The sequence below is a fragment of the Megascapheus bottae genome, chromosome 3 (genome assembly GCF_031878675.1).
Source record: "Megascapheus bottae isolate mThoBot1 chromosome 3, mThoBot2.hap1, whole genome shotgun sequence".
In the NCBI taxonomy this organism is placed as follows: domain Eukaryota; kingdom Metazoa; phylum Chordata; class Mammalia; order Rodentia; family Geomyidae; genus Megascapheus; species Megascapheus bottae.
In genome coordinates this window covers 39,906,053-39,918,598 of record NC_143511.1, presented here as the reverse complement: position 1 = coordinate 39,918,598, position 12,546 = coordinate 39,906,053, and the positions used below count along the sequence as shown (strand labels likewise).

The 12,546-nt window shown below is 36.8% G+C and overlaps 1 protein-coding gene across 26 annotated transcripts in view; it reads left to right on the top strand.

Moving 5' to 3' along the window:
• Ptprd (protein tyrosine phosphatase receptor type D) overlaps positions 1-12,546 on the top strand; it is a 634,177-nt gene that overhangs the window by 341,575 nt on the left and 280,056 nt on the right. For all 26 annotated transcript variants that reach the window (XM_090329963.1, XM_090329988.1, XM_090329980.1 and 23 more), the window contains exon 3: positions 11,320-11,465. In XM_090329963.1, coding sequence (XP_090186089.1) covers positions 11,320-11,465 — 146 coding nt within the window. The remainder of the gene's footprint in view (positions 1-11,319; positions 11,466-12,546) is intronic.

The following is a 12,546-nucleotide window of genomic DNA, read 5'->3' as shown; positions in this document are numbered from 1 at the left end:
TTTATTTTTAAGTTTTCTTTTCCTTTGTTTCCTTTTTTGCTGGTCCTGGGGCTTGAACTCAGGGGCTGGTCACTAACCCTGAGCCTCTTTGGACTCATCATTAGTGCTCTATCAATTGAGCCACAGTGCCACTTCCAGCTTTTTCTGAGTAATTTATATATAAATGTCTCAGAGAGCTGGGTGAGGTGGCTCAGACCTGTAATCCTAACTATTCAAGAGGCTGAGATCTGAGGATCATGATTCAAAGAAAGCCTGGACACTAAAGTCCATGACACTCTTATCTCCAATTAACCATAAGAAAACTGGAAATGATGCTGTTGCTCAAGGGGTAGGGTGGTAGCCTTGATCTGAAGAGCTCAGGGACAACATCCAGGCCCAGAGTTCAAGTCCCATGACCAACAAAATCAATCAATCAATCAAACAAACAAACCTGGCCATATATCTACTAGTCTTAACTAAATGATTCTGTGAGATTCTTATCTCCATATAATAAGTAACAGAAAACCAGAAGTGGTGCTATGGCTCAAGGGGTAGGGTGGTAGCCTTGAGCTGAAGAGCTCAGAGGCAGCGCCCAGGCCCAGAGTTCAAGCCTACAATGGACCAAAAAAAAAAAACATGTCTCAGAGACTTTCCTTCTTAGACTAGCTTTGAACCTTGATCCTCAGATCTCAACATTGTGAGTAGATAGGATTACAGATGTGAACTACTAGTGCCCAGGTAAATACTGTTTTATTACTGTAAAACATAAGGGCCTTATTGAACGAAGACAGAGGCACACGCTGTGTACTTTGAAAGTGTAAATAGCCACCAAGTAAACCTGGAGGCTTAAAATAGAAAATAAGGAGGGAAAAAAATCTGTGGATAACATGTTTTTATTAAGAGTTTGTAACACTGGTGCAATTAACTATAAGAATATTTTCATTGAATCTGAGTGATTCAAGATGACTTGCATACCTTCCTAAATTTTATGTTACTAAAGAATGTTTACTGTGAACATCTTACACCAAAACAGATGGCCAGTTTTACTATCCCACTAGTTCAGAGTGGTTTTATTGTGCCAGGCATACTAAAAGTATGGGGTTGCTTGTTTTGACCTAATATCCCATGAGCATATATAAAAATCAGAATTCAGTGAGTCTCTGTCTCTCTCCCTCTGTCTCTCTGTCTCTCTCTGTGTCCCACCCCCTCCCTCTTTCTCTGCTTAAAGCCAGGGACTAGGCATTGCCTCTGACATTCTTCTGGTAGGATGGAATGGTGCTGAAGCTGAGAGGTTCATCTGCTGTCTTCATTGTCTGTCATTGTTTACTGGTTGCTTAAAATATGGCAGATATTATGTTAAATGTATGCATATAGTATTTCCTGTAACTTTTAAAGTGAGCCTATGGAAACAGATACTATGCTCATGGTGATTTTATGATTTTTATGTACAAATGATTGTTAAAGAAACTCCTATTTATCTCCATTATTTTTTGCCAGTCCTGGCTCTTGAACTCAGAGCCTGGGCACTGGTCCTTGGGCTTTCTCAAGGCTAATGTTCTTCCACTTGAGGCACAGCATTACCTCTGTCTTATTCTGTGTACAAGGTACTGAGGCATAGATCCCAGGGTTTCCTGCATGCTAGGTGAGCAATCTACCACTAGGCCATGCTCCTGGCCACTATTTTTCTCCATTCTTGTGCCTGTAAATAGGGAGTTAACAACTCATGTACTACAGTCAGTGTAGATACATTATTATGTACTGTATTTTGTCCATATTTCTATGTGGACAAACTGTTTCTATTTCTAGTAATACTAAACAGATGACTTAATCTGTAGAGATTTTTTTTTCTAGTGGTAGGTCCTTCTACTACTTCTCTAAGGTACATGTTTTTAAATAGGGAATTAGCTAAGTTTACACAGTTATGAGGCCTGTGAGAGGTCCTAGTAAATGTTAACTGAGGTGCACTAAGTTCTGTTGAATACCAAATATCATTCATTTATAAACTCAATTATAATAAATAAAATTAAGTTTTACAAATTTCCAATAATTTGTATCTTTGAAATTCATATAATGCATCTTTTATGCATATAAATTTTAAATTAGATAATTAACATACAGTTATAAATGATTTAATGGTTTGTTGATAGAGTGAAGTAAAACACAGAGGGCCAGAGGGAACAGCTGAAATGGAGAGAGAATCTTGATAGTCAAAGTAGAATATATTAAGTTAGTTCATGTAAATTCATCTTTATAAGATTTTTAAAAATTCAGAAGATTAAATGTAAACTCTATACATACACAAAAAGAAAGACTCTACCTCAAAAACCCTACCTAAAAAATTTGAGGTATGTCTCAATGGGTAGAATATTTATTCAGCAAGTGCTAGTAGGCCCTGAGTTTAAGCCTTAATACTGACAACATAAATAGTGTCATAATTTTTTTACATAAATAATGATGTGAGTAACAATACTTTATAGTTAGTGTAAAGGTTTATATTTTTGATTTTGTCTTTTTTTTTTCAGTCCTGGGCTTGAGCTCAGGGCCTGAGCACTGTCCTTGGGCTTTCTCAAGGCTAGAGCTCTACCACTTGACCCTCAGCCCCACTTCCAGCTTTTTTCTATGCATGTGGTACCAAGGAATCGAACCCAGGTCTTTGTGTATGCTAGGCAAGCACTCTACCACAAGGCCAAACTCCCAGCACAAGGTTTATATTTTTAAAATATATACCTTCTGAAAGTGCTCCAAAAATCTCAAATAGTCTTATTGGTTTAATTTAGCTATTTAACTATACATAGTAGAATTTCACATTTAGGATTGAACAACACTCAAATATATGTCCAAGGATATAACTATAAAAATAATAAATGAAGCATTTTGTATATTACTGAGAAATCACAAAAAATTAGAACATTTAACATTAAGTTAATATGTATATGTATACATATACAAAGTCTTTAAAATGTAGAATTATTAGCCTTGAATTGTTGTTGAAGTAGATATTCACAATATATTTTAAGGACCTTTTTGATGAAAACTTTAAAACCCTGAAAAAGGAAATTAAAGCAGAACTGAGGAAATGGAAAAACCTCCCATGCTCCTGGATTGGAAGAATCAACATCGTGAAAATGACAATCTTGCCAAGGGCTATCTACAAATTCAATGCAATACCCATCAATATCCCAATGTCAAAAGAAATAGAAGAGGCAATCCAAAATTTCATATGGAATAATAAAAAACCCCATATAGCAAAAACATTTATTAGCAGAAAGAACAGGAGGAGGAATTTCAATGCCAAACTTTAGACTGAAATACAGAGCTATAATTATTAAAACAGCTTAATACTGGCACATGAACAGGCCTGAAGACCAAGGGAATAGAACTGAGGACCCAGATACTAAACCACAGACCTATTGCCACCTAATCTTTGACAAGGGAGGGAGCCAAAAAAATAGAATGGAAGAAAGACAGCGTCTTCAACAAGTTGTGCTGGCAGAACTGGTTAAGCACCTGCAGAAAACTAAAGTAGGATCCTTCTTTGTCACCCTGCACTAGAATTAACTCCAAATAGATCAAAGACCTTGAGATAAAAGCTGACACACAGAAAACTTTACAAGAAGGAATAGGTGATACATTAGGCCTCCTTGGCACAGGTCAAAACTTTCTTAATAAGAACCAAGAATCACAACAAATCAGAGAAAGGCTGGATAAGTGGGACTGCATTAAACTGCAGAGCTTCTGTATGGCAAAGGACATAGCTAGTAAATTAATTAGGAAGCCTACAGAATGGGAGAAGATCTTCACCAACCAAACAACGGACAAAGGCCTCATATCTAAAATATATCAACAACTCAAAAAATTGAATCACTCCAAAACTAATCTCCAAAGTAACAATCATCCCATTAAAAGATGGGCCTAAGACTTAAAGAGAGTCTTCTCTGAAGAAGAAACAAAAATGGCCTGTACACACATGAAGAAATGCTCAACATCTCTGGTCATAAAAGAAATTTAAATCAAAACAACACTAAGATTCCACCTCACTTCAGTTAGAATGGCCAGGATCAAGAAAACTAATAACAAGAGATGCTGGAGGGGATGTGGCCAGGAGGGATCACTACTACACTGTTGGTGGGATTGCAAACTCGTTCAACCACTATGGAAAGCAATATGGCAGTTCCTCAAAAGACTAAACATAGAGCTCCCTAATGACCCAGCAATTCCACTCCTAGGCATTTACCCAATTGTCCAGAAACAAGGACATACTAAATCCACTAGCACAACAATGTTCATTGCAGCACTATTTTAGCAAAGATATGGAACCAACCCAGATGTCCCTCATTTGATGAGTGGATCAACAAGATGTGGTATTTGTACACAATGGAATTCTATGCGGCTGTCAGAAAGAATGACATCACCCCATGCAAATGCATCCCTCACCTTTCAGTCCTTACTTTAAAAAAAATTCAGTGCACATTAGTTTGAAGCTATTTTCCCACAAAGAATTTATGAAACTCTGCACAAATTTAAACCACATAGAACATGACAGTTAATTCATATTCCGTATGGCTATCCATTGTAAATACTGGTAAATGTGTAGTCAAAGTTTAGGGGCTGTATGATGGAGGGTCTTTATCACACTCTTAGTACTCTGAACACTATAGGCTGGCCACATGAGGGTTGTGAGATTTCCAAAATGACCAGGTAACAGATATGTTCCTTAAGGTTATACTAATGTGGATGGAGAAGAAGGAAGCGTGTGCATAAAGTATGTATAATGAAATACAGCCTATTGTGACCCATAAGTGATACAGAAAGTGTGATGAAGGAGTAAGAAGGCCTATGAATTTTCTCAAGATGAATGATCATAAAAGGGTTCAGAGGAATGAATTTTGGATGGAAAAATGAGTAAAATCTGTACATTGTAAAATGGGTTGGGGTGATATTTCATATATGAGAACAGAATGTTCCAAGGCCCGGTGGTGACAAATTCAGGCCATGGACAGAGGGACAGAAATGGAAAAAATTATTTGGTAAATTATGTTGGCAGCTGCTTAGAAAGATCCTAAAAGTTAATGTATGTTTAGTTCTGTTTTTCATCAGTAAGCTCTCAACTTTTGTTTATTTACTTTCTGGGAGAAAAAGGCTTGTAATTATAAATGAATTCAAGAAAGGAGCAACAACCACCTAATCTAATGCACATAGGGGAATAGGAAGAATCCACAGTAATCTGTAGTATTAATTGCGGGGATGAGAACTGGAAATGTGAGTGACTATGGAAAGTATACCAAGATGCAGTTCAGCAATTCTCCATCTTAACTGTACAGACCTAGAGATTATTTTTGTTTTGTTTTTCCTAAGTTCCCCGGTGATTGTAATATCCAACATAAAAGAATACTAGGACCATTTTCCATTATTTGTATTTGGAGCATGGAAAAAGAGGTCTGGGACATACCAGATCTAGATAGTGAAATTTAGTATTTGGTAATGGAGCAACAGAGTCAAGAAGGAGGCTGAATATAAAAGGCTGCTTGTTTCAGAAATTGAGAATACCACAAAAAATTTTGGATACTTAGATATCTTGAGGACACAGATAACATGGTATATTTGCAACATAATGGTTTTGAAATACACAGAAAAGCTGTTTTTCATGCAGATATTCTTTATAAATTTTTTATTTTAATTAATAGAATGGTTACATTATAGTCATCAGATAGAAGGTGCATAACTTCACAAACATTGATACCCCTTCTCCTGTTTTTGTCCCTATTCCCCTCCATCCACCCCCTACCCTCATCCTGTTTTCCCTCCTTCTCTTTCCTAATTCAAATAAAAAATAAATGTATAGACAATATACCAGATAACAAGGCAAGATACTGCAACAATATGAGACAACCAAGGGAAAATAAGAGAGATGAGAAATAACACAGTACATTAAGGCTCACACATTATATGGCTCTTGTTTCCATATCCTGGAGATCTTTCATTTAGCTTCATACTATATGGCCTTATATATTTAGGTTTTGCCCTATTGTAAACCTCTGCTAGGAGAGTCCAAGTTTTCTACTAATTATGACAAATGAGGGAAACCATTGAGCCTATGTTCCTTTGAGTCTGGCTTACTTCACTTAGTATGAATTTTTCTAAGTCTTTCCATTTCCTTATAAATGGGGCAATGTCATTCTTTCTGATGGCAGCATAGAATTCCATTGTGTATAAATACCACATCTTGTTGATCCAATCATCTACTGAGGGGCATCGGGGTTGGTTCCATATCTTTGCTATGGTAAATAGTGCTGCAGTGAACATCATTGTGCTAGTGGCTTTAGCATGTCCTTGTTTCTGGAGGATTGGGTAAAAGCCAAGTAGTGGAATTGCTGGGTCATAGGGTAGCTCTATGTTTAGTCTTTTGAAGAAACTCACGTAGATATTCTTTTAAAAGAGCTAAATTCTGAGGAAAAAATTCAACTGTTAAATATATTTCCATAGATTTAATGTCTTTATTCTGGCTTCTTTTATTCTTTCCTTACTCCTCCCTTCCCCTTTTTCTTTCTGTTCCCCAATGTACATGTCAAACCTTGCCAACTTTAGTAGTGATAACTAAACTGAGGCAGAAACTTCTACATACAAATTGCGAGCATGTGTTATAGCCATGTCAAAGAATTTAGCCTTGAAGCATAAATAAAATTAATGATTCTATACACACATACGTATCTACACAGAAATAAGTTGCTGAGTTGTCCTGAGAAGGAAGATGTAGTTAAATAAATGTCAAGAACTTTAATGCTTGGCTGGGAATGTGGCTTAGTGTTAGAGTGCTTGCCTAGTATGATGGAGCCTTGGTTTCAATTTTGAAGTATCATATAAATAGAGAGGGCTGGAAATGGCTCTGTGGCTCAAGTGGTAAAGTGCTAGCCTTGAGCAAAAGAAGCTTGGGGACATTGCTAAAGCCCTGAGCTTCAGGTCCCAGAACTGACAAAAAATAAAAATAAAAAAATAAAAAACCTTTGATGAGGTATTTTCTTTTTCTCTTTTTCTATAGAAATCAAGTTGAAAGTTTATTAGGAAAAATGTTTATAGTCTTCTTTATTATACTTAAAAGTTAGTTCATTGGTAGCATTTTTATGGCACTGAGTATTTCCTAGTGACCAGGCATTGTAATTAGCTCCTTTGCCCTGATTTCAGTTGGTGCCTGGATAAGTGTCTTAAATTTAGAAGAAATATCCTAGGCAGTATATATTCCAGGTGAACCCTCACTAGGAAAAATGATTGGTATGTGACAGCACAGTATATTTACCAAGCCATTTAGAAAACAAGCACTGTGAATTTTAAGTTAAATGGGTAAAAGGAGTGTGCAGTCCACAGACACATGCTACTCACATGCCATTTCCCCGTCTGGATAATTTCTTGTGGCCTGCAACTGATATTAGAAATAATCAAGTGTTCCATAAATGAAAATTTCCCAACCTCTTGATAGAAATTTCAAATTGTCCAAAAAATTTGGATATGCTGGTTTGCCTATGGGATGCAGTTGTGATTTTTTGTCTTCTAATTTGACACATTGAAAATATCAGAACCTAGCAATTAGATTCAAAGTCTGTGGATCCTTCTTTAACTCAGGGAGTCTCAGGTAATCTCCTTTGCACCATTTTTCCTTCTCTGGAATCCAAAATATCTCTATTACTCTAAATCTTCCTATCAATCTTTAAAATCAGTGTAAGGATTATTCCTTGCAGGACTATTGGAATGGACTATAATCCATAAAGCATTTAGTCTAGTGCATGGAACTCACCAAAGAGTCGTTATTTTTTATTTCATTTTGAAATATACAGCCCCTTAAATCATATTTTAAGGCTAAAAGATTGTTTGGGGAGTAGTATTAGCAATAAATAATTCAAAAAACAGTCTGTTTGACTTTTAAAACTGATCTGGCTATGGATCTCAAGAGGTGACTGGGTTTGAATCCCATGTGATAGGTTAGATGTACCCAGAAGCCATGGTTTTCATAGAATATTTGCCAGGAAAACCACCCAAACCTGTATTTCTATCATGATTCTGACCTTCCTGAGGAGGACTCAAATTATATATCACCAGAGGGACCTCTTTTCTTCCATCATGGATTCTGGTGGTTGCCCTAATGTCTCAGGCATGTCATCTTCCTTTCACTCCTATCCTACCAAAATCTAGTTCATTGTAATAGAAAAAGCTACATCCACACATCCCGCCCCCTCTTTCATGTTTAGATCAGTGGCAATAGAATGTGTACCGGCCAAATATCAGACAGATCCTTTAAAATCACTCACCTCCTGGGCTGTTGTGTATTTCTACTGGTTCCATTACAGAGGTCGTCTTCTAGAACTCTCCTCTAGAACACTGAAAACTTCAGAGAAGGAAAGAACAGCAATCAGGCCCCATGGACCCCCTCATAAATCCTACAGTACCTTTAAAACTTATATTGTTATTTATTATAAAGGTGATGTACAGACCGGTTACATTTACATAACTCAGGTAAAGAGTACATTTATTTCTGAACAGTGATACCCCTTCTCTTGCTCTCTTCTAGTTTTTCCCTTCCATCCCTATACACAAGTTGTATGGTTCATTTTCCAGGTGGTTGCTCGGGAGTAATTTTGCTCGTTTGATCACTCTGTGTCCCATTACCCTCCCAAACACAGATAAACAAGAAAAGAGGATGGAGAAAACAAAATTAACAATGAAGGAAAATTAAAAACAAACTCTTGTTTCCATTTCCTGGAGTCTGTTTCTTAGAATTATTTTACATGTTGAGAAGCACATAGGCATTGTGCCTTTGTGTTCCTCTCCGAAGAACATACTCCTTCCATCTCTCTTTATGTGAATAACTAGAGTGCAGTATAACTTACCACATCCCAGGGTATTTTAAATATAGTTTCTGCATATAAGATAAAACATGTGTCCTTTGTCTTTATGAATTTGTCTTAACTCACTTAACATGATTTCTTCTAGGCCCACCCATTTCTCCTCCTCTTCTGAGAAGTCTCTCCTTACCTCCTTTGTGTATTTAGGGATTTGTTCATTACCTTCAGGAGGAGTTAATTTCTTGAGCTTCTTGTATATATTTTGGATATTAGGCCTTTGTCAGATGTCAGATGTACTGCTAATAAAGGTCTTCCAACCTGCTGGATGTCTTTCTAGTTTAGTAACTGTCCCTGTGTCCTTTGACTAATGCCTTGATTTCTTTTTTTTTGTCTGTTGTGGAGCTTGAACTCTGGGCCTGGATGCTGTTTCTGAGCATTTTAGCACAAGGCTATCATCCTACTCCTGAAGCCACAGCGCCACTTCAGGTTTTCTAGGGGTTAATTGGAAATGAGAGTCTCATGGAGTTTTGACTGGCTTTGAACTGAGATTTTCAAATTTCAGCCTCCTGAGTAGGTAGAATTATAGGCCTGAGCCACCGGGCCCAGCTGCCACACTGTTTTGTGGAGAAACAGAATCCGAAAGGAAGAAATGACTACCTGTAAATTCATACTAAACATTTCCTGGCCCTCTTTCTTAGTATCAGTTAATAGCATTATTAGCCTTTCCTTTCAAGACTTAAAGTACATTGTTATGACACATATCCCTTTCTACACAAAACTCTATTTAAGGGAAAGATAATCAGCTAAAAGAAACAAAGCCAATTAGTTACATGCTGTTAGTTTTGCTTCCTATGTAACACATTTTCTTGATGTCCACAGAAGCAGCTTATTAATCAGAGTTAAATTAGACAAATGGCGCCCTCATTTCTTCTCTTTGTGGCCTGTGATCTTTTCTTTGCTTTTGTTTTAAGTGATTCTAAGCTAGCCCATCAAACCTGACTCTTTTTCTTTATCTTCAAGAATTTCTCTTAAGTTTGTTATTCTATGAATATTAGTAGTTTTCATTGATAGTTTTGCCCCCTGAATATCTAGCTTTATTTCATATATTATATAAAACATGATTTTATTTTTGCGGGACATTTTCTTAAGGATCATCAAAGATAATTTTCTGATTTTTACTGATTTTTCCCCTTGAATTTGACCAACCTAAATGCACACAGGTGTCTTTACCTTGTTGTTAGAGAGCTTAGCAACTCAAAGCATGTTATAAAATCAAACCATTCTAGCCATTAAATCAAACCATTCTAGCAATTACATGGAAAGTTTCTTTTTGTTTGTTTTACTTTAAGGACAATCTATTGCTTCTATAAATAAGAAGACCAATTGGCAGCTTGTTGCCTCTCTGGAACTCTATAGTGCATAATCTGTCTTCCTGGAACTATGTCTGCCCTGTGTATGCAGTCTTTGCAAATAGCTAGTGGGCATGGCAGAGCTGTTCTAGATTATCTGACTCACACACATATTTAACCTCTCTATTTTGCATTTAAAAAGTAGCCTTTCTAGGTTGAACAATAATTTGACCGCTGCAGTGCTTGGTATTAGTTTAATAAAAAGATTACCCTTGTCACTTGTTAAAACCGGCTTGAGCAGGAAGACTCAATTACTACTTGTAAAGTATTTCATCATTATGTCATAGTCATAGCAACATCATTCAACATCAATTAATTGCTACATTACTTAGTATTTATATCCCTCATAATCTTTTTGCTAATCAGATGACATGATCAATAACTTCATAATATTCATAAGCATTTTATATCACCACTTCCGAGTCTTTGAAATAAAAAATGGAAACTTTTAAAGTGAAATGAACTAACTGTTAGAAACATTTAAAAGAGACAGAGACATTAAGCTTTTGAGACTTTTTTGGTTTACATCCCCTTTTGCAAGGCATGGAGTTGTGTTTTAAGTAAAGCTGCCAACAATATCTGGGTTAGAAAGTCATATTACCATTCTTCCCCACTTCTCTTCCTTGCCAAACCTAATTCAGGGCTATATTTCTTGTCTCTTTAAAATTTCCTCAGATTTCTCTTAAATGTCACTAATGTTAATAGCTCGTCAGTGGCAGCACTGCTTTCTGGCTGTATTCTGTTAGCTGCATCAAAACAAAGAGCTAAAAGTTCTACAGACTTTGATTGATGAGCTCATTTTGTTACAGAGGACAAATTGTTTTTTTTATACTGGTAATAAAAATTAATGTGTGATGTTGCTTTTTGGATGTTATTGGATCTCTGCCTTAATTCAGATTTCAGCAATATAAACACTAACAGATAACTTGACCAGAATTCCCCTTTCAACTAAGTTTCTTTTCCAGTTTGGTCATCTCAGTTCATTGATGTGTGTTTGCATGAGGTTCTGGGGTGGACTGAATAAATGGCTTCAGGATCATGGTGTGATAGTCTGTGTTTCAATTTTCCCTCTAACTGCGGCTTATTTCTTGTCCTTGCAGCACCTCCCAGGTTTACAAGAACGCCCGTTGATCAAACAGGGGTCTCTGGTGGAGTCGCTTCTTTCATTTGCCAAGCTACTGGAGACCCACGGCCTAAAATTGTCTGGAACAAAAAAGGAAAGAAAGTCAGCAACCAGAGATTTGAGGTATTAGGTCCATTGTTCTGTTTCTCTGGGGGACGCATGTACTTGCTCGATGTTTTCATTCAAATGTAACTGGTTTGCTTTACTAGGATAGAAAGGTGGCCTAAATGCCCCAAGATATGGGGCATGCAAGTGGTAAAATCTATAATTCCAAATGGCTTTAAATAAAAGAGAATTTAGGGGTTGGAATGGAAGACTTTTGTCTGTAAATAGGCTCTCAGAAAGTGGCTTAATGTTTGGGGCTGTGACTCAGTGGAAGATTGTTACTTGCCTTGTAAAAGGCCCTAGATTTACTTCCCAGCACTGATGAAGTAGGTAAGTGATCAGAAATACACCTGTCACCTTTGTTCTCAGACTACTTTCCTTCACAAATGTAAGACAGAACAATTCCCCCGCCCCTGTTGAGGTCTCATGAAAATTGGGTCTCTTCCACTGGCTCTTATTGAATGAGTTGGTTATTTATGAAGCAATCTTTGTGAAGAGTGGATGATGTTGGCCAACTGCTTTGAGCCTACATAGCATTCATTCTACCTATATAGCTGTGACTAGAGTCAGTTCATTCAGATCCTGTAGCTTAGAATGAAGTAATAATGTTTTCCCAGAAGGAAACTCAAATTTCTGTCACCGAGAGAGAGGGGTAGAGGGGTAAATGCTCACAGCAAATGCCTACTGTGCCTCCTACCTGTAATTAGAAGCCATGTGAACATACATGAGAAATTTTTCTACTGTTTCTTAGTGTAAAGTTCTATCCTGTTAGAAGCATCCACAGATCATTGATGTTGTGGTTAAACCAGTTGAAGTTAAGGTTTCTCTTTTCTTAAGAAAGTTCAGTACATTGAAGTCGGTGAGATACAGTTGAGATAGGATTTTTTTTTTAGTATTTGAGGAGGGTTATAATGTAAAAATTTGCTCATTCTGAGGAGAAGTACTAGGTAATGAGTTATACAAACTACAGTGGAACTAGTCTGTATCACATGAAGATGTGAAGACAGTAGTTTGCTTTTTTAGAGAACACCAAAATCCTTAACCTATCACAAAGTTATAAAAATTCATTTGACTTTTACCTGATTTTTTGAATCTTCTT